This window comes from Varanus komodoensis, unplaced genomic scaffold (assembly GCF_004798865.1).
Source record: "Varanus komodoensis strain SLA01 unplaced genomic scaffold, ASM479886v1 scaffold7_3, whole genome shotgun sequence".
Lineage (NCBI taxonomy): Eukaryota > Metazoa > Chordata > Lepidosauria > Squamata > Varanidae > Varanus > Varanus komodoensis.
Genome location: NW_025336480.1, coordinates 19,826,067 through 19,851,165, shown reverse-complemented (window position 1 = coordinate 19,851,165; position 25,099 = coordinate 19,826,067). Strand labels below are relative to the sequence as shown.

The 25,099-nt window shown below is 39.9% G+C and overlaps 1 protein-coding gene across 3 annotated transcripts in view; it reads right to left on the bottom strand.

Moving 5' to 3' along the window:
• Positions 1-25,099, bottom strand: part of UGP2 (UDP-glucose pyrophosphorylase 2) — a 44,150-nt gene that overhangs the window by 9,579 nt on the left and 9,472 nt on the right. For all 3 annotated transcript variants that reach the window (XM_044454642.1, XM_044454641.1, XM_044454640.1), the window contains exons 2-4: positions 11,389-11,516; positions 10,568-10,675; positions 5,426-5,611 (exon numbers count right to left, since the gene is read on the bottom strand). In XM_044454642.1, coding sequence (XP_044310577.1) covers positions 5,426-5,611; positions 10,568-10,675; positions 11,389-11,502 — 408 coding nt within the window. In that variant the 5' untranslated portion in view covers positions 11,503-11,516. The remainder of the gene's footprint in view (positions 1-5,425; positions 5,612-10,567; positions 10,676-11,388; positions 11,517-25,099) is intronic.

Here is a 25,099-nt window from a genome sequence, read left to right as displayed (position 1 = left end):
TTTATTTTTGAATTAAAACAACTGAATAAACATCTAAAATTGAATTACAACATTTAAAATCATATAAATTTTTTCCTAACTAAAAAAGATGTCCCTGATTAAACTGGCAGTAGGCAACTAAGGAAAATATTGAAGTGCTAGGAAAAACTGTAGATGGCAGATTATTTCTTAGAAAAGGCATTCCCCCTCCTTGCTCAATTCAGGAGATAGCACTTCTTTTAAACTGCAACATAGGTATGCATTATCTAAAAACGGATGTGGCATGTTTTTCCTTTAGAACTATTACTTGGATCCCATGAACAAAAAGAAACTCATGGTAAGGGACTTCCTCACCACCTTCTTTCCACACAGACTCCTGTACCCCAAAAAGACTCACCAAAGTTTTAGAAAACCTTCCTGAACAGCAAGGGATGTGAAATACACTACTAGGCAGTCCTGCACAACACCCAAGCTGCTGCGGTGATAAGGAGATGCAAAGGTTCCCTTCCACTAGCACTTCTCAGGATTCAAGCCACAATTTGCAGACATATGCAAATATAAGCAGATCAGTTAACACACTTACAATCAACTAAGGTGTCCATAGTGAAGCAGCAGCTTCAATCCATTAACAGCTGTCTGCAACAGGTAATTTTAAAAGGCCAAATGCAAAATAACTGCATTATAACTCACTCTCTCTCTGTCTCCCCCTATATTTAATTATATATAGTGCCCTCCAGTTGCATTGGACTACAGCTTCTAGCCATGGCCACTAGAAATGCTGGTTAGGGATGATGTGACTTATACACGTGTCCCAGCAGAGGTATCTAACACACCTCCCTGCAGGACCCCAGCTAGGGGAGGATTACACCATTAGGATGGGGTAGTTGTTTGTCTTTAACAGTTAGCTTGGAAAAAGGTGAACGTCATAAATGTCAGAAAACCTTAATCCCTCAACTACAGATACCTTTACGATTCCTTAAGTACAAAAATAATTGTGAATTAGCTTTGTTTAGCTTTCTGGCAGGGGTGTCTAGAGTGCCACCTAGTCCCATTCTAACGGATGCATTTCAGCTATTGCAGCCCAAGGATGTGGACAGGGTGCTGGGTTCTATCCACAACCAACCTGCTCATTTGATCCTTGCCCATCACGACTGATTGAAAAACCGAAAGAGGGGGTTACAGCTTAGGTCCAGGAGGTTGCCAATGCCTCTTTGAGAGAGGGAGTGATACACATGCTCCAAAAACTGTGGTTGCTGAACTACTGAGGAAACAGCCTGGACCCAGCTGACATAAACAACTATTGACCAATTGCTAATACCTTATCTGGGTAAGGTAATTGAGTGGGTTGGACAATCCAGACTCTCCTGGAGGAAACAGGTTATCTAGACCCATTTCAATTGGGCCTCAGGACTGTTTTTGAAATGGAGACTGTGGGATGACCTCTGCTGGGAGACAGATAGGGGGAGCATGACCCTGTTGATTCTTCTGGATCTCTCAGCAGCCTTCAATACCATCGATCATGGTACCCTTCTGGAAAGGTTGGCTGGATTGGGAATTGGTGGCTCTGATTTGTGGTGTCTTGATTCCTACCTGGCTGACAGTCTCCAGATGGTGGTGCTGGGGAGCTTTTGCTCTGCACCATGGCTTTTGTGTCACGGAGTCCCTCAGGACTCTATTTTGTCCCCCATGCTTTTTAATATCCATATGAAACCGCTGCGAGAGGTCATCAGAAGGTTTAGGCTGAACTGTCATCAGTATGCTGATGACCCTCAGCTCTACCTCTCATTCTCTTCAAATCCTTTTGAGGCAGAGTTCCCTCTTGACCAGTGTTTGGACTCTGTAATAGACTGGATGCAGTTCAATAAACTGATACTCAGTCAAGATACAGAGACACTATTGGCGGGAAGTCTGTCCATCCAACTAGGGAACTTTCAACCTGTCCTGGATGGAGTGGCATTCTCCCTAATGGACAAGATTCACAGCCTTGGAGTGCTCCTGGATCCCTAGTTGTCACTTGTTGCTCAGGTGAACTCGGTAGCCAGGAGCATTTTTTACCAACTTCGGCTGGTCTATCAGCTGCATCACTACTTGCATGAGTGGTGCCTTGCTATGGTTATCCATGTACTGGTATCCTTGCGCCTGGATTACTGCAAAGCAGTCTATGCGGGGCTGCCTTTGAAAACGGTCCAGACACTGCAACTTATCCAAATCAGGACAGCACACCTGCTGACAAGGACTTATTTTCTTGAGCATATCATGCCAGTCCTGCACAGGCTACAGGGGCTGCTGATTGCCATCCAGACCCAATTCAAAGCACTTACAATAACATACAAAACCCTAAATGGCTTGAGGACAGGCTATCTGAGGGAATGCCTGTCTCCGTATGTCCCAGACAGATCACCAGTCATCATCTAAAGCCCTCCTACATATTCCCTCCCTAGTGAAGTAAAAGGGGAGACAGCAAGGAAAGGGGCCTTTTCTACAATAGCGCCCCAACTGTGGAATTCACTTCCATTAGAGATCTGGTTGGCATCATCCTGCTATTCTTTTAGAGCCATTTCTCTTCTGCAACTACTTTGGCAGGGGAGTTGTTTGGTTTTAATGGTTCTATGCTGTTAATTGCCACTGCCATATTATGATTTTAGCATTAGACATTCTATCCTGTTTAATTATTTATAATTTTTATTTTTCCTTCAAGGTTGTTTTAAATAGTTCAATATAGTGAATGTTTAATGTTATGTCCCCATCTCATCTTATTTTATGTTATTGCTTATTTTATTCCATTTATTGATTTTGTTATTGTTGGTTTTATATTGCAAGTTGTTAAATCTACTATGAATTGTATTATTTTAATTGCTGTACATATTTACTTATTCAACTTGTATTCTGCAATTAAATTAGTTCCAAGGACTCTAAGGTGGATATTGTGAACCACCCAGAGAGCCCTATGGCTGAGGGGGGCAACATAAAAATCAAATAAATACTTAAATATTTATTTATTTAGAATTTTTGTATGCCGTCCTATCGCATGAGCCTCGGGACAGCTTACATAAAATAAATAAACATAGTACAAATCGTGCAAATAAAATCCAGATGCAGCTTAATGTTTTCTCTTAAATATTTTGAAGACTCCCCCTCAATCACTGTGGCCTGGAATCACTGGCCTCCATTATGGTTGCCCTGTTCAATAACCAATAAGTAGTTCGATAACCAAACTGGTTGCTTACTGTTTTCATTATATCCTCCATTCAAATATCATTTTAAATACTACATCTTCCAGTGATAATATACAGAAACCATAAAGATAATTTCTTTATACGTGTAAGTTAGTGGAACAAAATAGCCATCATTTAATGAAGAACCAGCTTCTTAAAACAATCCTTCTATTATATCTAACCCTTCCATTCCATCAGTGTTAAAATATCCATTTGTGTTAAATTACTGATGCCAAACATTCTGAAAATAACATTTTCAGTTGTTGCTATTTTAATGGCTTTCCACTAGAGGGCTGACTGTATATGATCCCTTGTTGTAAATCCTTGTTGATTCCCTGGATAAGCAATGATACAAAAGAGTAATTGGTTCAGTACATGGTAACTGATTGTGGGTAACTAACACACTGGATTTTTTGTCATGTGAACCTAGAACACTTTTTACAGGGTGGCTGGCTTGTCTGTTGGCAACAAGCCACCCTGGAAATATATGGTTTTTATAGGGGTTTTCAACCCACAATGGGTTGGCATGTTGTCTGAACCCAGGTACAGGGAAACAGCACCCCTTGCAGCAGCACCTGCTCCAGCAAATGCTCAAGCAGCACTTTGACGCAATCTCAGTGGCACTGACCTTTTCTGGTCACCATGGCTTGTTTTCTCTTCTGCCCTTTTCATAACCTCTGAAATGACAGCCAGCAACGGCCACTTCAAAGTGCCCAAAGAGCACACTGGAGCAGTTGTCACTGTTTCACCACCATTTTTGTTTGCGTGTGCACCTGAGATTTGTGAAAATGTTTTGTTGCTGCTGCTGTTGCATTTTCCAAAAAAAAAAAAAAAAAGTGTAAAGTGTACCCTTGACTTGTGATACCAGAGGCACTGTCCAGGAATAATGACAAAGCAAGCGTACAAATATATTAATCTATTGCTTTGCTTCTCATTTGACAGTTATCCATGAGCAAGCTGTCAAGTAAAAAGCAAAGCTGTAAGTAGATTTTTGCTCACAAAATAGGCTGACAAGTAGATCACCCCCTTCGTGGTGAGTTCTTTTTGTTTACTTTTGTTCTCAGTGTCCTCCCTTCAGCTTTCCACCCTTTCTGGAGACTCCAGGTGTTCAGCAAAGTAGAGAAATTAAACTCATCCCAGCTATTGGAGCACAGAGTGATGCTGTCAAAATTCAAGGTTTCTTCCAAATCAATGTTTTTGACAGGAAACAAACTTATATATTGTGTTGATTCATCCTTTATTTTACATTTTTAGGATATATGTAAGTGTATGTGTATCTACCCATCTGTCTGAGAGTCACTGTGGCACAGTGGCTAGTGTACTGGTCTGGGACTACAGTGAGTTGGATTCTAGTCCCCACAAGCCATGAAGTTCATGGGGTGACTTTGGGTGATTCACCAACTATTAGCCTAACTTATTTAACTGGGTTTTTGTGAAAATAAAATTGAAAGGAAGATTATGTAAGCCACTTTAGGTTTCTTGCAGGAAAAACATAGGATATAAATATATCTAACATGCTAACACTTAAACAAATGTATGGTTAATATTGTAAGATTGCTTTAGCTGAAAAAATATACCAGGTTATATAACACTGTTTGGAAATTAAATGAAATTGAAAGTTTATGCCTCTTTCAAAGTTGTATCAATTAAATATTCTTTGTATCATTTATATTGAAGAAATACCTTTTTCATTGTTCAGAAATATTAAAATGTATAATTACAACAACCTTTTAAATATCAAATAATTCAAGATTGCAATCCTAAATCTTTATGGCAAATATCCCATTTAATGGTTGGTACCTGTAGCTAATGTATGTTCTCATAATCTGCATAGTGTGTTTTCCTTCTCTCTAGGCCAGCCTTCCCAAACCTGATGGAAATAACATCTTCTGTGTTACTGTTTCAGTTCCGTTTCCCCTAAGTCGAAATATTTGGTCTATTAATACTTCTCCCCTTTCTTTAATTCAAATGAATACTTTTAACATTTCACAAAAAGTAAAAATCCAATATATAAAATAGAACCCTGCAGTGTACTCTATGTGGGGCTGCCCTTGAATACTGGAAGTTGCAGCTTGAACAAATCTGTGGCAGCCGGATTAATAACTGGGACCAGAAGACCATCACTGATGCAACACATTCTTCTCTCCCAACAGCCCTGTTATCTTCCAAAGTCTGTTCCAGAATAACAAAGAATTATTTATTATTCTTGGATAACCAAGTAAGCTACTCACCTCAATCTGTTGAACTGTTAGATCCAGGAAAGTATTTTCATTTCGTACCCCAATTAGGCTTTTGGGACCCTTACATCCCATACTGGTGCCCAAGCCACCGTTGAGTTTCACTACAACTAACTTGTTCAAAACCGAAGCAATACTATCAGGTAATCCCCTTGCTTTTATCTTCTCATAGGGTTGTATCTGGAAGCAAAGCAACCATATTAGTAATTATTCACAGACACTGAAGTGCTTCACATTCTTCACACACTCTCCCACACATTTATCAGAAGAAAATAACAAAATAAATTGCCCACATTTACAGTGATACTTCTGAGAGAGAATATGTTTCAAAGAAAATCTCAACTGAAGGTTCTTCTAATTGTGTTTTAGTTCTGTTAACTGTACCTCTGCTCACTTAGCGGAGAGGTACTTCAGAGCAGGTGTACTGCATCACACTGTCTGATAACCTCTCACTGCATTTTAAGCTGCGAGTCATGTGCTTTGAACTGCCCATCCAGGAAAATTAGACAATTAGTATGTTATTCTTCAGTTGTATATACTTCTGAGTCATTGTGTGTTCGTTATTTTTTCAGATACCGTTATCGGCTTGTAAAAAAAAATTGCCTGAATAGAAGTATGCTAATTTTTTAAGGCTTTAATAATCTTAGTTGCTGCAGTGATTTCACATTAGGAAACTTTGTTCTTGACAACTAGGTAGCAAAACTTAAATGTAAGGACATGCTGGCTTTAAATCTATTGGTTGGCAGTGATAGTACTAAATTAATTTTGTTGACAAATTTTTCATACTGCAGTAACTGACTCCCCTTCCCTGGTGAATCTTTCACATAAAAACCAATTATTTTGCAGTAAAAATGGCTTGTTTGTTCTATAGATGCTATTTTGCAAGTTCATTGGCAGCTGGCTACCAGAACAAGAGCCTCTTCAATGGTGGAGGGAATGCCTAGGGAATGCCTCCTGAAAGAGGCTCCCCCTGAGGTCTAAATTACAATCTTTATACACCAGCAAAAGTCTTTTTTATTTTCCCAATCATTACAGAAACTAGTTTAAATGCTGTCAGATTCTATTATTCTTTTATGCTCTCTACTGCTTTTACTTTTGGTCTTAATATGTGTGCCAGAGTTTATATTTGCTGCTGATTTTATCTTGGCTTTATCTCATGCTGTTTTCTTGCAATTGTTTTATTGTTATCTTGTATTTTTAATTTATCTGTACAATGCCTAGAGAACTTTGGTTATCACATATCATTTAAAAATGTAATAAATAAAAGATACTAAAAGCAGGACTAAAATTTCCTTCTTTGCAACCATGATGTGGTTCATGGAAGGTCTATAAAGAATATCTGTTAGAGCTGAAACAGGTCACTCCACCCCTGGATATTTTGCCCTGGGCAAAAAAAGAAAAATGATAAGGCTGACCCAAGATTAGCTAGCCCCTAAACAACCCAGTATTCTGGGTTCAGAGAACATGCTCAGCAACTTAGAACAGAGCTGCTTATTTGCTGCCAATTAAAAGTTGAAGTGACAGGCACAGATGAAACAAACAGCACGCACACTCTCCCCCACTCACGCTCCCATGGGCTGTTTAACACATGGACTGCTCTGTCATGGGAACAGGCACAGTGGAAAGAACAGCATCAGGTTAGATGGGAGCCAAGTCTGATCCCCTGAGGCTCCCGAGCCTTTTAACGTGGCTTAAGCTCTTAGCCTCACTTTGAAGCATGTGTTTCCTTGTTAACTTTACTTCAATATGGTATGGATGGAAAATGATCCCTGGTTTTGGAGACAGGAAGAATTTTTTCCCTGGAGTATTCAGCTGGCCACTATTGCTTTTTTCACTTTCTGTCTTGCCTCTAATGTATGTACCTTCATTGTCAGAGCTGGCAATTTGCTACAGATAAGGATTTGGCTGTAAGGTTTGAGACATGCTATAATTATGCTTGGAACAGGAGGTCTCTTTCAGAGGCCAGGTTCTGAAACAGGAAAGCAGCTGACATGTCCTCAAAGCATACTGGTTCTACCAATGTTGCTTCTTCTACTAGGATCTCCCACCAGACAGACTAGAGACTTACACCAAGATCCATGCCCTGACACACCCAACTACTATGTTTTCAACTTTTAAGTGACTTTATAGCCTATTGCTCCATTAGTGGTGTGCCTATCCCTTGATATTCTTCAGTAGGCACGCCTGAATGTCTGAAAAACCATGTTGCTCATGAAATGATTCAACTGTACTTATCAGAAAAATCTGGATTGCAGACTAGTTACCTATAATGGATATAATTCATATAAACTTCTTTATTATAACATTTAAGGGAAAGAAGATGTTGTTCATCAAATCATGTTTCCAAGTATGTTCAGTGACACTAAAACATGCAACTTCTATTCTTTGGCATTGAATTCAGATAAAAATTCCTGAGAAGGAGCCATGAGGTTCTTTAGGAATGAACAAGTAAAACTGTTAAATCAACTTTAAGTCATGACCCATGCAACCAGGAAGTAGCATACATTTTTTCCATGAACTGCAGTTATCTTAATTACCTAATTTGTGTGCCATATGAATAGGGCAATGGAAATTTATCAGAGGCAGAATGGCACACTGTTCTCCACAGAAGGTGTTTCCTTTTATTAATAGGATCCCAGGAACAAACCATTTACAGAAAGTGAATAACTATAGAAACATAACTGCTAGTAGGTCTTGTATGTTAAACTAAGGGATATAAATTAACAAAGAAAAAAAGAGGTAGAAAAACTGTGTTTATGCAAGAAGATGTTAACAACTACAGTAATGGAGATGAATGTTCACTGATCAGAGAAATGTGCTGCATGCTCCAAAGTTGCACTGCAATGGAGAATTTTCTATCTGAAGGACTGTGAATTTCGTCAAATATTGGTAAGACTGAGAGTTATAGCTGTTCAGAAAAGACTGTTGACACAGGTAAGCTGCAGTTCTACACACACTTACTAAGCAGTGTACTCCAAATACAGGTGGAGTTATTTCTATACAAACAGGCATAAGAGTGAAGTGTTAATATGCTTGTCCTCTGAAAAAAACTTATTTCTCTAGATTTTGGATATATTTTTAAAATCAGAGAAATACTGTATATGCAAACCATTTTTAATTTGTTATTTAGCAAAATCCAGAATGCAAGAGTTTTAAAACAAGTCCCTGTATTTCCTCTTGACACAGAAGTTGTTTTGATAGTTATACTGAGCAGTTACACCTGACTCTCAAAGCAAGAAGGTAAATAAAATGACTTGGTAGGAATGAGGCATAGACATGGATTACAGGAACTAATGAAAATACAAAAGGTGAAAAATAAAACACAGTGTTTCTCACACTTTCTAAACCTGAATAAAGGAAGCGCTAAAGTTTTACATTTGAGTAACTATAACTAAAATGCATTTGTAAATTACACACAGGTGCTTTCCTCAGAATAAATATGCAACATTCTTACCAGTGAACCCTACAAATACAAAGCATTAAGAGTGACCTGATAATCCGAACAGCAGGTGCTGTTTCTGCTTGTTTCACTAGATGCACATCTCTTTACTTACAATCTAGTGATTTTCTTTTAGTTGCTTGCACCTATTGCATCCTGAACAATAACCCAGTAGAACAGATAACAACTTTTACAAATACCTATATGATCAGTGTTTGCAGGCCAAGTTCTCTATGATTGCTGGTGACGTGAAGCAGTGATTTGGCAAGCTTCTCCATTCAAAGGAGCTTTCATGATCCCTGAGCATACGGACTAATTACAAAGGTATGCTTCAAGTTAAAACACAGCTATCTTTTCTCCCTACTGAAGATAAAAGACCAGGGATCAAAATAAAGGTTGGTAGGGGGGATGGAATAAAACCAAGATGAAATGGAAGCATGTTCAATTGGTTGCATTTGTTTTCATTTATAATTGCTTTAAAAAATAAGCTGTTTCATCTAGAAATTGCTCTACAGGTGCAAAATACATTATAGCAGTGCTTTTTTCTTCTGAACATGGACAAAAGTTAAACATAGATTTATATTTGAGAGATCAGTGCCATTATTTTTAAGTCACAAACCAACTGAATATAAAAATGAAAGAGTTTAAACTTTTATGTCATCCAAACAGAAATAATTTTGCTGTATTAGAGGAAGAACACAACAGGAGTCACAACAGGAACACAACAGGGAACAATGACGTAATTAGGGAAATTGTTCTAATAGATGTTAAACGTCATGTATGAACATTGTAATAATATGAAAGGCTATAACATTAACATCTTTTAAGATTGTACTGGTTATACTAGAGAGGTTCTCCAACCTGGTACTTTCCAGGTATTTTGGCCAGGGCGACTTATTTTATATTGTAAATTCATTTTATATTTTTAATGTATTATATTTTAATGTTTTGTGAGCCACCCCGAGGCTTCGGCGAATGGGGCGGCATAGAAATTTTCTAAATAAATAAATAAATATTTTAAGCTCCAAGTCCCATTGGTTCTACCTGGCAGCTCATAGTCAGGAATGATGGGTTGAGTTTTGGGGAGGCCTGGAGAAACCTTTGAAAGATCCACAGTTGCTAATAGCTAGTTGTTACAATGGGGGTCATTTTTTAAAAATTTGCCTGTCAAGTTACAATGCAGTTCATATTGTTCACAAGTACCTGCTACTTTCCGGTTTTCTAGAAAATCAAGTCTTTCCTAACATTAAGCTGTTCTGCAGGGATTGATGGTAACCCTTATTTCTAACAAAGGCTACAAAGCAGAAGGAAAGAGATGGTGTTTGCTGGGACACCTGACTTTCTGAGAGATTAAGTGCTCCTGTGGATATTTTCTTATTTCCAGGGTATGTTTTCTGGAAACCATCTCCACCCAGAGCTAACATTGCAGACATTGCTCAAAGCTCTCTCTACAGTATCTCTTGTATCCTTGTGAATAGTGAGCTACTGTGACATCTTATAATAACTTCATGCTTCCACTATAATGTACCTGTAGGAAAAACGTTAGTTGATACAGGCCTGGTTTCTTCTCATTGATTTCAACTGTTGCTGCTTAGATTTGACAGGGCTAATCCTTGGGTGAGTAGGAAGTCTGGAATAACGCACACAATGAAATACACTATGGAAGGGGTTAGTCACATCATTCGGTTGCAACTTACAGAATCTTCTGGAGGTCTCTGGATCTTTCCCCAGTCAACAGAAGGTCCTTTTTCTTGTAAAAATCTGTGAAAGAGCTTCTTAAACCCTTCTAGGTCTTTTTTAGTGTGCTGGAAAAGATAAAGGATGAAGGTAGACCTTTTTTAAAGCATGTCAGCCAAGTTCATAAACTGCCACTAGCTGTTGCGCAAGCACCACTGAAAGAAGCTATTTTACAACTCTAACGTTAAAAGGGCATGTACTGGAAAAGTTATTTATGGATTCCCCCCCCCCCACAGTTAGGGGATGGCCATCACAGTCAACTAGCCCATGTCAACATCAGCTGGACAAAGAGCTTCATTTGTCCATCCACCCAGTTATTAAACATACAATTATCATTTCCACTGCATGAAATCCAACAGGTGTCAACTAGGTCCTACTGAATTATTTACCTAGACACCATAATGTTATATTAGAAGCCAAGGAAGCATCCCCACAAGCACCTTGCAAGAAAGGACATACTCCTGCTCTGCCACTAGACCAAAATAGAAAGCAATACATCCAAAATTGTGAAATTGTAAATTACATACAAGTAGTAACTTAGTATTGTATGTTGTCCTATGGGCCATATCATGCTTAAAGACATCAGAATTCATAAGCGGACCCTACCAAATTCTATTATCATTCTCCTATTTGCTTGGCAACTCCAAGGACATCTGTCCCATTTTTAACATGAAAACTTTCATCTGTCTAAATTTCAAATATGCCACCATTTTGAAAGCAAACCTTTATGAAGAGGAATACAGTATTTTTCTCATAAGCATAATTTTGTTTCATTCCCTACCTCTACTTCATTCTGTGGTGCAGTTGCAAGTATTTTGTCCAGTTCTCCTTTCATGGAATATTCCAGTTCTTGTCTAATTGCTTCCTGGAATGGGGAAGTACCAGCCTGAGACATCGCTTTGCTAAAATCTTTTTAGAAACAAAAACAATGTTAGCAGATAGGTATTGAGAGACAGGAACAACATGCTTACAACAATAAGTTACTTTAAAATGTCTCCTACCAAAAAAAAAAAAAGTGTTTCAATCTTCCCCCCAACACAATTTTTAAAAGAAACATTGTGCTTCTGTTTAGTTGCTCAACCAATGGACTAAAAGAGAAGGATGCATTCCATTTTTTATGTTGCAACATTACTCAACTAGTTGCAAACAGAAGTTCCAGAAGTAATAGTCACTCTGGAAGAAAAACATCAGGCTGCTCCACAATTCAGTTGCCAAGCAATACAATTTTCTTCTCAACACATTATGTCATATAAAAATAGAAACCTGCCCAAGACCTGTCCTATTTTCTTCAGTGCTTCCAGTAATTTGTCTGCATCACTCATCTCCCTCCCTTAGTGTTTTCTTGTCTAGCTATTCAGCCATTACTAAGCAACATGAAAAGTGAATTACTCTATCCCTCTCATCAGTATTTACTTTGCTTTTTTAAGCCACTTATTTCACACATGCAGAGATAACAGAGTAAGTATCCAACACAGATGTGCTTGGGAGTGCCAAGCTGCCTAACACTAGGAAAAGAATGAGTATTGGCTTGATTTAGCAATTAGTAAAATAGAAAGTAACAGTTCAGAGCACAGAGAAAAATAGTAAAACTTTTGTGCCAAATCTTCCACAACTGCATGCTCCAAGTATTCCTCAACTATGAGGTGTGAACTGTTATGTGTTTTTTTAGGAGTGCCCACACCAAAATTTAGTGAAAAACCCATGTTTTTCTTGCAAATATTTGCAAGCAGATTGTACCTTTGCCTCACAAGGCTGCCAGATCATAACTCAATGGAAAGATACCTGCTCTGCAAGTGGACGGTCACTGGTTCAGTCCTCAGCATCTGCAGGCAAGGCTCAATAAACAAACCCCTGCCCTCCAGTTAGAGCCAACAATACTAAGCTAGATGGACCAGTGATCTGACTTTGCAATAGGCATACCTACACATGTGCCCTAGATCTTTACAGCTGCCCCAGTGTGATCTTCCACCTCTACTCAGGATGTCAGCTTCACTCCACAGCTCTGCAGTTCAATACCCCTGTGGTTACCAGGAGTAACTTAGTACTCAACTCCCTTAGCTGAGCAATCAGGAGTGTAGCATGAATACACCTGCCTTTTAAATAGAGGAGAGATTGCCACATTTCTTAGCTAGCAGAAGCACAGCCAAGGATCTGATTAGTCTCTAAAAACTTTCCCCCCATTCAATTTAATTTCTCCCAAATCATTGCAAACTTCAGGTTATAACAAGATGAGGGTTAGAACTATGTGCCATCATAATGCAGGAACACTGGGACTTTAAAACTCAGCACCAGGCCAAGACCTGTCTATTTAAATGTTGTTTTAATTGTTAATATTATTTATTGATTTTACATCTTTGGCCAGGACGTCTCCAATTATATTGTTTTTATATTGTTGTTATTTATTGTTGTGAGTTGCCCCGAGGCTTTGGCGAATGGGGCGGCATAGAAGCGTCCTAAATAAATAAATAAATAAATAAATAAATAAATAAATAAATAAATAAAACAGGTCTTACAGTTTTGAAAAAGCAGTAAAAAGTCAAGTCACCTCATAACGTTAAGCATGTACAACCTTGTCAAATACTCCACAACCTCCTAAATTCCCCCGAAGTGCTACATCTCGATTGGGGAATTCTAACTTTTTATTCTCCTCCATTTCCAATCAGCATTCTTCTTTTCCTCTTCTTTTCTTCCCTATTCTGATCTTTCTTTCCTTTATTTCATCCAGTGCATGTCTTGAGGAATTCTCAAAGAGAACTTCCTTTCTGGGACAAGAAAAGTTTTGAACTCTCGACTTAATGCAAACAGATGAAGAGGCTTGCTTTTCTCCTTCTCACCCAGGCTTTTGAGACAAGCGGGTCCAGGAGGAGGAATTTGAACCTTTGTTGCTCAGTTGCCATTATCTAGGAAAAAGAAGTGCTGTAGCTCAGGGGCAAAGCATGTGCTTGGCATGCAGAAGGTCCCAGGCTGAATCCCCAGCATCTTCAGGGAGGGCTCGGAAACAATCCTTCCTGAAAACCTGGTGAGCCACAGTCACTCAGTGGGCTAGATGGATCAAGGGTCTGACTCCCTCTGTGTCAGCAGAAAGCTTAAATTTAGGAGGAGGAGGTAAAGGAGAGCCTAGCAAAGCAAAGCACTGGTTTTTAAGAAGAGTTACTGAAGGACAGGAGAAACAATTGTTGCACAAAAAGGAAAAGACTAGGCAGGAACAAGGGCATCTACTCATAGAGGCAAGCGGGTGCAGCTATTCCCTCCCAAATTCCAGGCAAGACATCATTCTGAGAGCAGCAACAGAGGCTGTTGTGATTGTCTCACCTTTCCCTACTTCCAGTTTCCAGCCACAAAGGAGTAACTCAGGCAGAACTGATGATCAGTAAATTGAACACTGGATGGAAGAGACGCATGAGATTAACAGGCACCATGAAATACCCTGTAAGGCAAAGGTATTTCTATTTTCCCTTTTTCATCTTCAACGGATGAGGATGTGGATGGGCTAAACCAGTTCCTGGCTTTGAGAAGGGACTGGATGAGGGCCAAAAAATGTCACAGCTCAATGCAGACATAACTGAAATGCTGTTGGTGGGTGGATCCCTTGAGCAGATGGAAGGCATTTTACCTTTCTAGATGGGGTTGAATTCCCTCTGAAGGAACAGATGTGTGGCTTCATGATTCTCCTTCATCCACCTTTGGCACTTGAGTCCCACATGGCCTTAGTGGTGCCTTCTGCTAGCTTCAGGTGGTGGCCCAGCTTGCCCCCATCTGGACAAGGATAGCCTGACTTCAGTAATCCACTCTCTAATCTAATCGAACCTAATCTCTAAACTAGATTACTACAATGCACTCTAAGTAGGCTGCCCTTGAAGATGGTTCAGAAGCTGCAGCTCATGCAGAATGCAGCAGCCAAAGTATTAATCAGGACTCTTAGATCTGAACACGAGAGATCAGTTCTGACTTGCCTGCATTGGCTGCCTGCATACTTCTAGGCCCATTCAAGGTGTTGGTTTTAACCTATAAAGCCAAGCCTTACATGGCTTGGGAACACAATACTTGTCAGAACATCTCCCTCAGCCAGGATCTACTGAGACACTGTGCTCACTACCTCTGGGACCTTCTGCCTAGTGCCTAGCTTTAGCAGTGGAGAGGGCCTTCTTCTCTGTAATGCCTCCTCTGCATCTTTGGAACAACTTTCCTGCTGTGGCCTACCTGGTACCAAACTTGCCATCTTTTCAGAATCAGGTTAAGACATCTATTTATGCAGAGGCATTCAAAGATCTCCTTGGTTACCCAGGGACCTGAGAGGATGATCCAGGTGGTTCTTTTTCTTTCCAGGGTATTTTAACTATACTTTTTATAATTTTATTTAAAACTTTTCTAGACTGTCCCTTACCATGGTCTTGGGACGGTTTAACCTTTAAAGCTATTTTAAATTCATTTTAACATTGTTTTATGTTTTGTTTTGTTTTGTTTAGTCATTGCTGTAAACTGCCCAGAGAGCTTCACTGTAGGGCAATATAGTAATGAAATTAATAAATTATAATAATGGAAGTAAGCAGCAGCCTGACTAGGTCCCTCCATACTAAAGCAGCTCCATTCTGAGAGCAGCAACAGCACCTCATGCTGTGGGGCCTTTGCCCATCTACCTCTGCTCTTCCACTCCCCACAAAACAGAAGGCTAAGGAAGGTGGGCAAATTAAACCTCAGTGTGACAGGCTGAGATCCCTTGGAGCTCAGTTGAAAAAGCCCGCAGTGCAGAAGGAAGACCTGGATGGGGCAGTGAAGCCAGCTTACTGGCAAGTCCAGCTAGGCAACACAGAGGCCTCTCAGGCCTTTGGTTTCATGGCTAGACGGAGCACCTGCCTCAAAAAGTGTCACTGAGTTCCCATACTGCTGCACCTGGGTGACTATATTTTAACTTAAAGCGAACCAGTGAGTTGTTTTCCAGTCCACAGGTAAAGCAAGATATGCCACCGATTTTTGGAGTATGCAGGGAACGTTTGCTTTCTAAGGACAATTCCTGCCAGTCCCAAAAACACAGTACATAAGCAACTGCTCATGGAAAGTCTTTTTTTTAATAAGTTTTATTTAGAAAATTATAATCCTAAAAAAACAGAAAGAAAACTACAAACAACATCCATCATCAAAAACATTGAGCCCGCTGGGTCAGCCGCCACACCCTTCTTTTTCATGGGAAGTCTTTATGTCTCAAAATAACCTATTTTACTTCCCTTTCTCTTAATGCTTCAGGAGGAAGGAGGGAGCATGGTTCAAAGACTTTTGGTTTCACCTTCTAATCTTGGGCCATATTTCACCATAGCATCCTGTCACCGTTCCAGAGTATGAGCCTAGCAGTTGTAGGTTCTGAGATCTAAGGTTTCAGGGTGGTGAGTACAAACACGGATATGACAGAAAACAAGGTCTTAACCGCCCAGATAACGGGTGATAAGATTCCAAGCCAACAGAACTGGAATCTGGTTCAAAAGTGCTTACGTCATGAAGAAGTCCAAAGTCAGGGCAAAGAAGCTGGATTGAGACAGGTCTGATTGATGCAGTTTCTAGAAACTCTTTTACCTTTACACAGCCAGAGCCAGAGCCTAGCCTCAGCTGTGAGTCGCTGGTGACTTGTTTTACAGAACATGCTAAGTTACTGTCCCTTGATGAGGCAGCAGAGCAGTTGGGCATCCCCCTCCCCACTGTTTCCCCCTTTCCCTGTTGCAGAAAGGGGGAAACTGCAGAAGCTGTCTCCTGCCTTCCCACAGTCTGTCAGGGCTAGCAATCAACTCCAGCTCTGCAAGGTGAGGGAGGACCCCAGCTGGTTAGCACTGGCCCGCCCTGCAAACTTTCTTCTTGTGAAGAAGGACTCACACAGGAGACAAAGACAGAACTAGGGGGCTAGAGGTACAGGAAACATCTCCGCTCCATCACTCTGGCCAGTGCTTCCTCATTACCAAGCCTGTTGGGACTTACAGTAAGAAAGGGTATGCAGCTGAGACTGGCTCAACTTCTTGCCTATGAATCAGACTAGGCAGGGAACTGATTCTGCCTGTCACTGCCCAGTTTCCCTCCCTGCTATTCAGCTATGGAGTGACATACTAAACAGCAGGAAAAGGGCATGGGTGGTATTTTGCTGGATATCAAAGCACAACTTAGCTGAGCTAAGGAAGGGCCAGCACATATGGGGCTTCAGAGCTTAGCTTCAGGGCAGTTTCAGCCTGCCCTTCCCTTCTCACTCCCCCCTCAAGATTTCCTGCCCTTGCTCCTGGCAATGCTGGGAGCTCAGGATTTCTCTTGAGCAACCTTGATCTGCCAGAGTCAGCAGCATGCAGAGTGGAGAAACTAAAACTGCTCAGTTTTGGCCACTATCAACCACGATCCCTCAGTGCTACAGCATGTTTAAACGGACCAATTCCATATTGGCTTGAGCAGAAGCCGAATATTTTACAAACTGCTGAAGGTGGTGGTGAGAGAATATGCTCTTGCTCTCCCTTTCTCTGTCTCTGTCTCTCTCTCTCTCTACACACACACACACACACGCACACAGTGTTATGGGCCTATGTTCCAAAACCTTTAAGAACCTAGCAATATTTCTGAGCCTCACAAAGAAAAGCCAAGCGTCTCAAGTTCGTAACATCCAAAGATACATCACTTTTTATTTGACCTGGACCTGGAATTGATCAAATTCTAGAGAATGGAAATTTAGCCAAGTTGCCTTGGATATTGAGAGAGGCAGCCTCAGAAAAAATAAGGACTGCCACTGTAGACATCAGAGAAAGATTAGGTATCATCTGTGGAGTCAAGAAATTGACAGAAACTAACCTGCTTCATGTAACCGTTTCATCTGGTTCACTCTCAGAGCTGTAAAATGTGGTTGATGTGCACAAACTGCTTAACAAGCTCCATGTTTTGTTATAGTTGTTATGGTTATTCACAGTACTTGCCTCATTAAATTTACACAAGTGTTATAATCAAGTTACATGTATGTTAATGGAACAATATTTTATAATTTTAAAATGCTTGAGGTTAATTAGACCCCACATACTGCTCTTATACATTGATTAACTTTTTACACTGTGTAGTATTGCTTTCCATGATGACCTACATGTAAGAGCATCGTTTTACTGAGAAAGTATTCCATGAAGAGATGATAGATGGGAGTTTTGCAAAACACATGATGCCTAACCCCTTCTGGCAGTTTTTTTTATTTATAGCGTATAGCTTTATAGGGATATATCTGACTCCAAAATCAGATTGGTGGTCCATTTTTCTATCTGTGTTAATTTAAATGCATGAATGACTTGAATATGCTGACAGTTTCAGAAAGACAGCATTAATTTTCAGTGACAACTTCAGTAAAACTTATGTGCCAGATTAGATTTCTAAATACTAAGTGATCTTTTGCAATAGAAATTGTGCAAAAACCCCAATGTTCTCCACAGAGCAAAAAAAAGCCTATTTCAACATGTGAACTTTGCTTTTCATTTTGCAACATTCATGGTTCTACATAAGGTCATTTTTAGATGTTGCAATATTTGCCCAAAGCATTTTCATCTGGTGTAGTTTTAACTTGCTTAACAACTTTTGTTATGTCCGAAGGCATCTAGCATTTGCTAACAAATTTCTCTGTAAAGCTTGCGGTAACCATTTTCCTCCTATAGCTTGCGGTAGCCATTTCTTTCATGCAGATAGGCCCAGTATTGCAATGCAGCAGAGTGGAGTGGACAGATACTGTGACAGTACGCACGTAAGAGAATTTCTGCATGCATATAAGAGAATTCACTAACAGCCTATGAATTCATATTACTACAGAGGAAAAACTAACTACCTTTTGCCACTATACATTACAAGACACAGATACTTTGATATGTATTCTGGTCAAGCAAACATAGCTAGTCTACTTGTTATAAATAAGCACTGTTCCTGAGAAAATGAAAACCTGTCTTTAAGTCGAATCACATATAGTTGGCCATCCACTTTTGCAGGGGTTGGGGCACAGGACTCTCATGAAAGTGGAAAAAGCCATCAATATCTCCAGCTCCACCTGCCCAAACTCACCAGTGCCTCCCCTTTGCAGCAAGGAAATGCCCAAAGTGATTTCCCTCTCCAGATGGGTTGGGCAGGTAGGCATGCTTTGGAGACCTCTCTCTACAGTGATGATTATTTTCTGCAGCGATTTTTTAAAAAAATTAATAAGCTTTAGAGCAGTTCATTCATAAATACAGGTTTTATGTAACTTGGACATTTGTAACTCAGGGACTGCCTGTACCTAAAATACAAATGCAAACCCATTTCAACTGGCGTGGCTTTCTCCAAAGAGTTAAGTGAATTGTTATTTCAGAAGATGCTGAGAATTCTGTGGTAGACATCTCTCAGTTCAGATGCCATGACAAAGCATATCCCTCCCCAGCCAGAGTTTACACAGTTATAATGGTGACCAGCACACACCACAGTTACTCAGTGGTACGTTAATGCAGAATGACCTATAAACTATCTAAGGTAAACAGGTTTGGAAACTGGTTGAAATGTGTAGCACAGATACACCCTTGTAATCTAAAGTAATTTATCATAGCAGCAAAAGCATAATTCACCTTCTAAACCTTCATTAGGAAATAATTTATTCATATGCAGTTCTACATAAACTAGGAATAGTGCAGGTTATTCAGTCCATTTAAGGCCTCTCTTTATAGTGTGAAGTCAGTTCTTAACACATTCATGTCATAAGACCAGTTATTGCAATTTAGTGAATACAAAGTTTTCATTGCCAGATTTCTTCAGAATACATACGTTTCTAAATAATTATAAAATTTATGTGTTAAGTTTTGATAGGTCAGTCCTGAATAGTATACCTTGTTGCAGTTTTATGTAAGACTAAGGGTAATTTTCCCTTATAGGGAATCCTAGTTTTGCCAAGTGTACCCTCAACACTAACACTGCAGTCATAGATTTTGACACAATTTCTGTATCTGTACATCCTAAGTATACTTATTGCATTCACACTTAAAGTTCCAGAAGGATACACTTACAAAATGTAGCGTCTGAACTGGCAAGTTACAGAAACAGCAACAGAAGGATCTAGTGAAGATAAATTTTGATACAAAGGGCCATTTTTAAATAATCATATAAAAATCTTGTTTTAGTTTAAAGAGGCCATTCATGTGCTTTTATTTCACTTCTGTGCTGTACAGTCTTATGAAACATTTCCACAAAGTGCAGTTGGAAGATAAAATTTCCTGAAAAAGTTATAAGCGCTCAGTTTCTCCCTCCTTCCCAACTTCTGCAAGCAATGCCATGGCAGCACTGGGATTCCTTTCCATGTTGCCTGGAACTGTTCAGAAATGGAAAGGGGGAAAATCAGGGAGAGAAGTTTGTACAATCTGAGGAGTGAGGCATCCTTCCTTGTTGCTTGTGCATCCCAACTCCATAAAATCAGAGATGGCGTGCTGGAGCAAGAAGGGTGATAGTGACACTACTCATGTCTCAGAGCGGCAAGTAAGGAGCTAAGCAACACCCTACTAGAGATGTGTGATAAATTGCTTCTGTTTGTTTTGATCAGGATTTACCCAGTTTGCACCTTCTGGACTGAGAACAGACTCAAATGAAATCTTCAGTCAAAGCTGGAACATTTCTGAGTTTGTAGTGTGATTTGCAGACCAAAAGAGCATTCAGAACAATGTGAATCTCTGAAAACTGAACATGAAAAATGTGCAGCTTTGAAAAATGCACACAAGCACCTTCTAATCACTTGGAGAAGAATGCATGCATTTCAAAGATCTGCATGACCAACATATTTGCTTTGAAAAATACTCACAGATTATCATACAACCCTCTCCCCCAAAACTCATAATATGATATGGATTCAAACTGGAATGAGCTTCAAAGTAGAATTTGGAGCACATTCGCGAGTTCAAGTTTTGCTGATCCATACATCCCTATGTTTCCATTTAGCTGCCAGTTCCTGACAATAAAATCAAAAGTCACAGGAGAAGGAATAGCTACATCTCCTGAAGGAGAACTATTTTCCATACTCAGGCAATACTAAGAGCCAGTGTGGTGTAGTGGTTAAGAGCGTGGGACTGGGTTCTAGTCGCTGCTCAGCCATGGAGCCAACTGGGTGATTTTGGGCCAATCACAAACTCTCAGCCCAACCTATCTCACAGGGTTGTTGTTGTGCGGATAAGATGGAGGAGTAGACTGATGTAAGCTGCCTTGAGCCCTTTGTAGGAAAAAGGCAGGATATAAATTGAAAATAAATAAAAAATAAAAATAAAATAATTCTGCCAATCTAATAAAAACTGAAGAAAACATTGTAAATAAATTTTGGAATAATACTAAATCTACAAAAGATCATGACAAGAAAGAGATTTCTTCCATTTAGAGATTCTACCCTACTCAGCTGTATCATTTTTCAGATGACAATGTTGCTATGGCTTCTTCTGGTCGGCTCTAAAAAAAAAACCATGAAGGTTTACAGGAAGACAGCACTATTGCCTGTCCCCTATATTCCATATCATATTTATCAAGCTTGAAAACCTCTTCCATATTGAAACAATGCAGTTGTGGGTCCTTAATGAGACAGACAATTATCAGTGCAATACATCATGCCTTCTCCTTAGACTCCTGCCAGCCCACCTCACCCGAGTTTAATTTTGAGTTTTAATTTTCCTATACAGCCAAAAACAAATTGTGGAATAAAGCAATAGCTACTGCAAACTGCAGCCAACTTCAATATGTTCTCTTGAACATTGATTTCCAGCCAAAATTGCAGGGGCGCCTTCAACCTTGCACTGAACACGTAATTGCAAAGTAATTGTGTGCAAATTATTGGTGCCTTTTGTTCATGGACACTCAATTTTAACATAATGAAATAGAACAGAGGCCTGGATTAGATAAGTACTGCTATAAAATTAAGCCTGGCTTACACAATCCGGCAAGACCTGAGCTGCTTGTTTGCATCCAAAGGTTATTGTTTCAGATGCAGCAGCAAACCTTAGTTTGCAGCCAACCAGGGAGAAAGAGAGGAAAGTTATGGAATGCGCTCCCCAGAGAGGTCCGCCTGGCGCCGTCGTTATTTGTTTTTCGGCGCCAGGCGAAGACCTTTTTATTTAAGCAGCATTTTAAATGTTAATATTATTGAATTTTATTCGGCCAGGGCGGCTTATTTTATTTTACTGTATATATTTTAATTGTTATTGTTTTAATGTATTTTGTATTTAATGTTGTAAGCCGCCCCAAGGCCTTGGCAAGGGGCGGCATGGAAATGTTTTCATAAATAAATAAAATAAATAAATCATAGGGCCTGAACAGCACAAGGAAGAGAGCAACCCTAGCTAAGAAGTAATCCATTTATTTACAAATGTTACAACAGAAGCTATTTTGAAGAAAGCAATTCACTATTCCAGAATCTGTCTGTAACTGAAGGAGACCCAAAGTAAAAAAAAACAACAACTACAATTTGTGAGGATATAAAGCATATTAGGGATAGTATATTTAAAACAACTCTACGTGTTACCATTTTTTGAACACAGCCTCCCACTTAGAATGGTGCCATAGATAAATTCCAATTCCTCGTTAGATCAAAGCTGGGATCCAAATAGCTACTTTAGGCATGATCAAGTGCCTAGAAGTATGTATTTTTTATTTTCAGTGTCAAATGCCTGTATCAACTATATATAAGACATTTGAAATTCCCCCAGTTCTACAGCATATGGGGCTGCTGTTCAAGAAATGCATGTTTCAAAAGCTTCCTTGGACATGCTGAACTAGCTGGACAGTACTCTGAATCTTATCTGATGTATCTACTTCTGTCATCTTAGGATTTTAAAATCTGTTATTTATGCACAGATGCAATCTTTCAATAGATATTGCATAATGTGCTGTAACAGACTTGATGAACATGTTTTGATCTGAGAGGCTGATTTCCTTGGAGACAGCCTTCTGGGAAATACACACCAATGGTGTGTGAGAACAAACTGAAAAGTGGGTGGTAACAAGGTTACATACACAGTTCATTCACACAGACCTCCCCATTCACACATACCCATACATCTGCAAGCACACACACCTTTCACAAGATGTACCCATTCATCCCACTCTGTCACCCATTTCTCCTTCTCCATTCTCTCTCCCTGTCAAAAATATAGTAATGCATTTCAACTTAGTAATGCAGGAGTGGAGCATATCAGGGAATGACCTGGCAAAGGGTTTTTACTGGAAGGGGATGAAGGCAGCTATATACACACCTATGTAAAATCATGTATGGTCTGCCAGGAGGTGGGGGAAAGCTCAGGATAAGACCAACCTCACTTAAACCCTTACCAATGGTTGGGTGCCTTTTTGATCCGCTTGGTCCATTTCCCCAGTCAATGGCTAAGGAGAAGAAGAAGAACACTAAGGCAAATACTGTTTCCGTACTGCTCTACAGATCACCCTAGCCCAGGGGTCAGCAACCCACGGCTCCAGAGCCGCACATGGCTCTTGAATCCCTCTGCTGTGCCTCTATCGCGCAAAATACACATCACAGCCGCCTATCTGCAACCCGCACTGGCACAGGCGCCAGCCGATCTGCAACCCGTGCTGATTTACTGAGCTTTTTCCCCTGGTAGGCCAACCATGGATAAATCAAAGAAAAGTTTCTGAAGAAAACCGAACGTTTAATGGTACGTGGGTAGATTAATTTGCTTTTACTGCTGACAAACTTATGGGGTTTGCTGTTTAATGCATGTAGCCCTTTAGCACTGACTTTCACTCTGCAGGAAGCTGTTCTCCTATTCAAAATATAGTTTATATACTAGTTTATAATGTAAGATTAAAAATAACAGTTTTTAGTGAAAGAACAAGAGCTGCAGCTAAATCACAATGAAGATATAAATCTACTTTCTTGTTTTAAGAAGATTCTTACAAAAATTCCAGCAACATTATTACATTGGGAGAGGGATGTTTGTTCAATATTTCACCAGACTATTATTTATATTTGTTGTATCTCAGAAGCTCTACTTGCTGTATGAAAGTATCAATTAGTCCTTTTTTATTCAGGTTGACAGCTGACTGCAGCCTCCAGTACACGTGATAAAAGGATGAGGGCATACAGAAGCAGACAACATTTTTGGTTTGCTGCAGGCGGATAATTTAAGTTCGGCTTTTTATTTCATAAATACAAGGAAGACTCAAATAGACATTGAGTATTTTATTTGACAGTAACCTTCAACCCAGCGTCTTTTTTTTTTTTTTTTTGGAGTTCAAAATGTTTTTGTTGCATGCAGAAATAAAAATTTGTTTTATCTGTAGCAGTTCATTGATTTCATAAATGCAACACACTGCAGTTTTTTTACACATAGCATAAAAGTAAAAAACGATATATGCAATGTTATCTTCAGTTTAGATGTCAAAAGGGTTTTACGGCTCCTGGTGTTTTCTTTACTGTGGGAGACGGGTCCAAATGGCTCTTTAAGTGTTAAAGGTTGCTGACCCCTGCCCTAGCCTATGCTTCTCTCCATTTCAGCCAGTTTTTGATAGGGAAGTGCACGGGCCCCTGGATTTCCTCAAGCCACACTAGAAAGGCTTCCCATCACAGACTGTGTACCTGCTCCAAACAAAGACAAAAGGAATGAGGGAATGCGGTATGACCAGACTACTGGGAAAAGAGTATGCAAGCCAGGGGACCAAGGTGATAATGCTGAAATCCAACCAGGAGCACATTATGGGAGCTGCTCTCAGCCAGACCATGCTAACTCTACCGTATTCATATCTTAATAAAAAGAAATCTCCATTTCACAATTAGTTTCTGCTCTCTACTAAAAGCAGAAGTGATACTACCTGCTAAATGCAACATACTGGCATTGTAATGCAAATACAGTAGCTATGTGGAGCCACTTAGAAAAAGTATTGGCTAGGAAATTGTCCAGGCACCAAACACCAAGACATCTTCTGAGAACTCATCTCTGAGCTGAAGATGATCAGCCAAGCTAAAACATATTATTCTTTTGGGGAATCTCCATGGGGTGGGTGGGGGGGGGGGGGGAGAGCCCAGAAATAAAGATTCCATTGGGAATGGAAGTGGGGCATCTTTTCTTCAGTACAGTCATTACTATACTTCCGCACCAAGGCTGCTGATTCTGCGGTGACTCAAGACTTTATGGCTGCTATGGCAACCATGAAAGCCATCTCAATGTGCCATTGGCTCAACACATGTAAAAGGTCAGACACTTGATTCGGTTTCCTCAACTGGGCAATGGCTTAATCTTACAATGTAATTCTACGGAATTTTTCTGAGTCCTTCATAGCTTACTGCAATCTGGGCCAAGGAAAGAAATGCTGGAACACTTGGCAGCATGCTATGGCAAGTTTGCACAAGCACTTTGGACTTGCTCAGATCCAAATTGAACACCACAATTAATGCAGTTCCAGTAGTAGTAATGTCCAGGGCACAGTATTTTTATTAGATGGATTTCAGTTGTTGAGGCCTGAAGATGTGGGCATGGTGCTTGAACAATAACCTGTGTGCT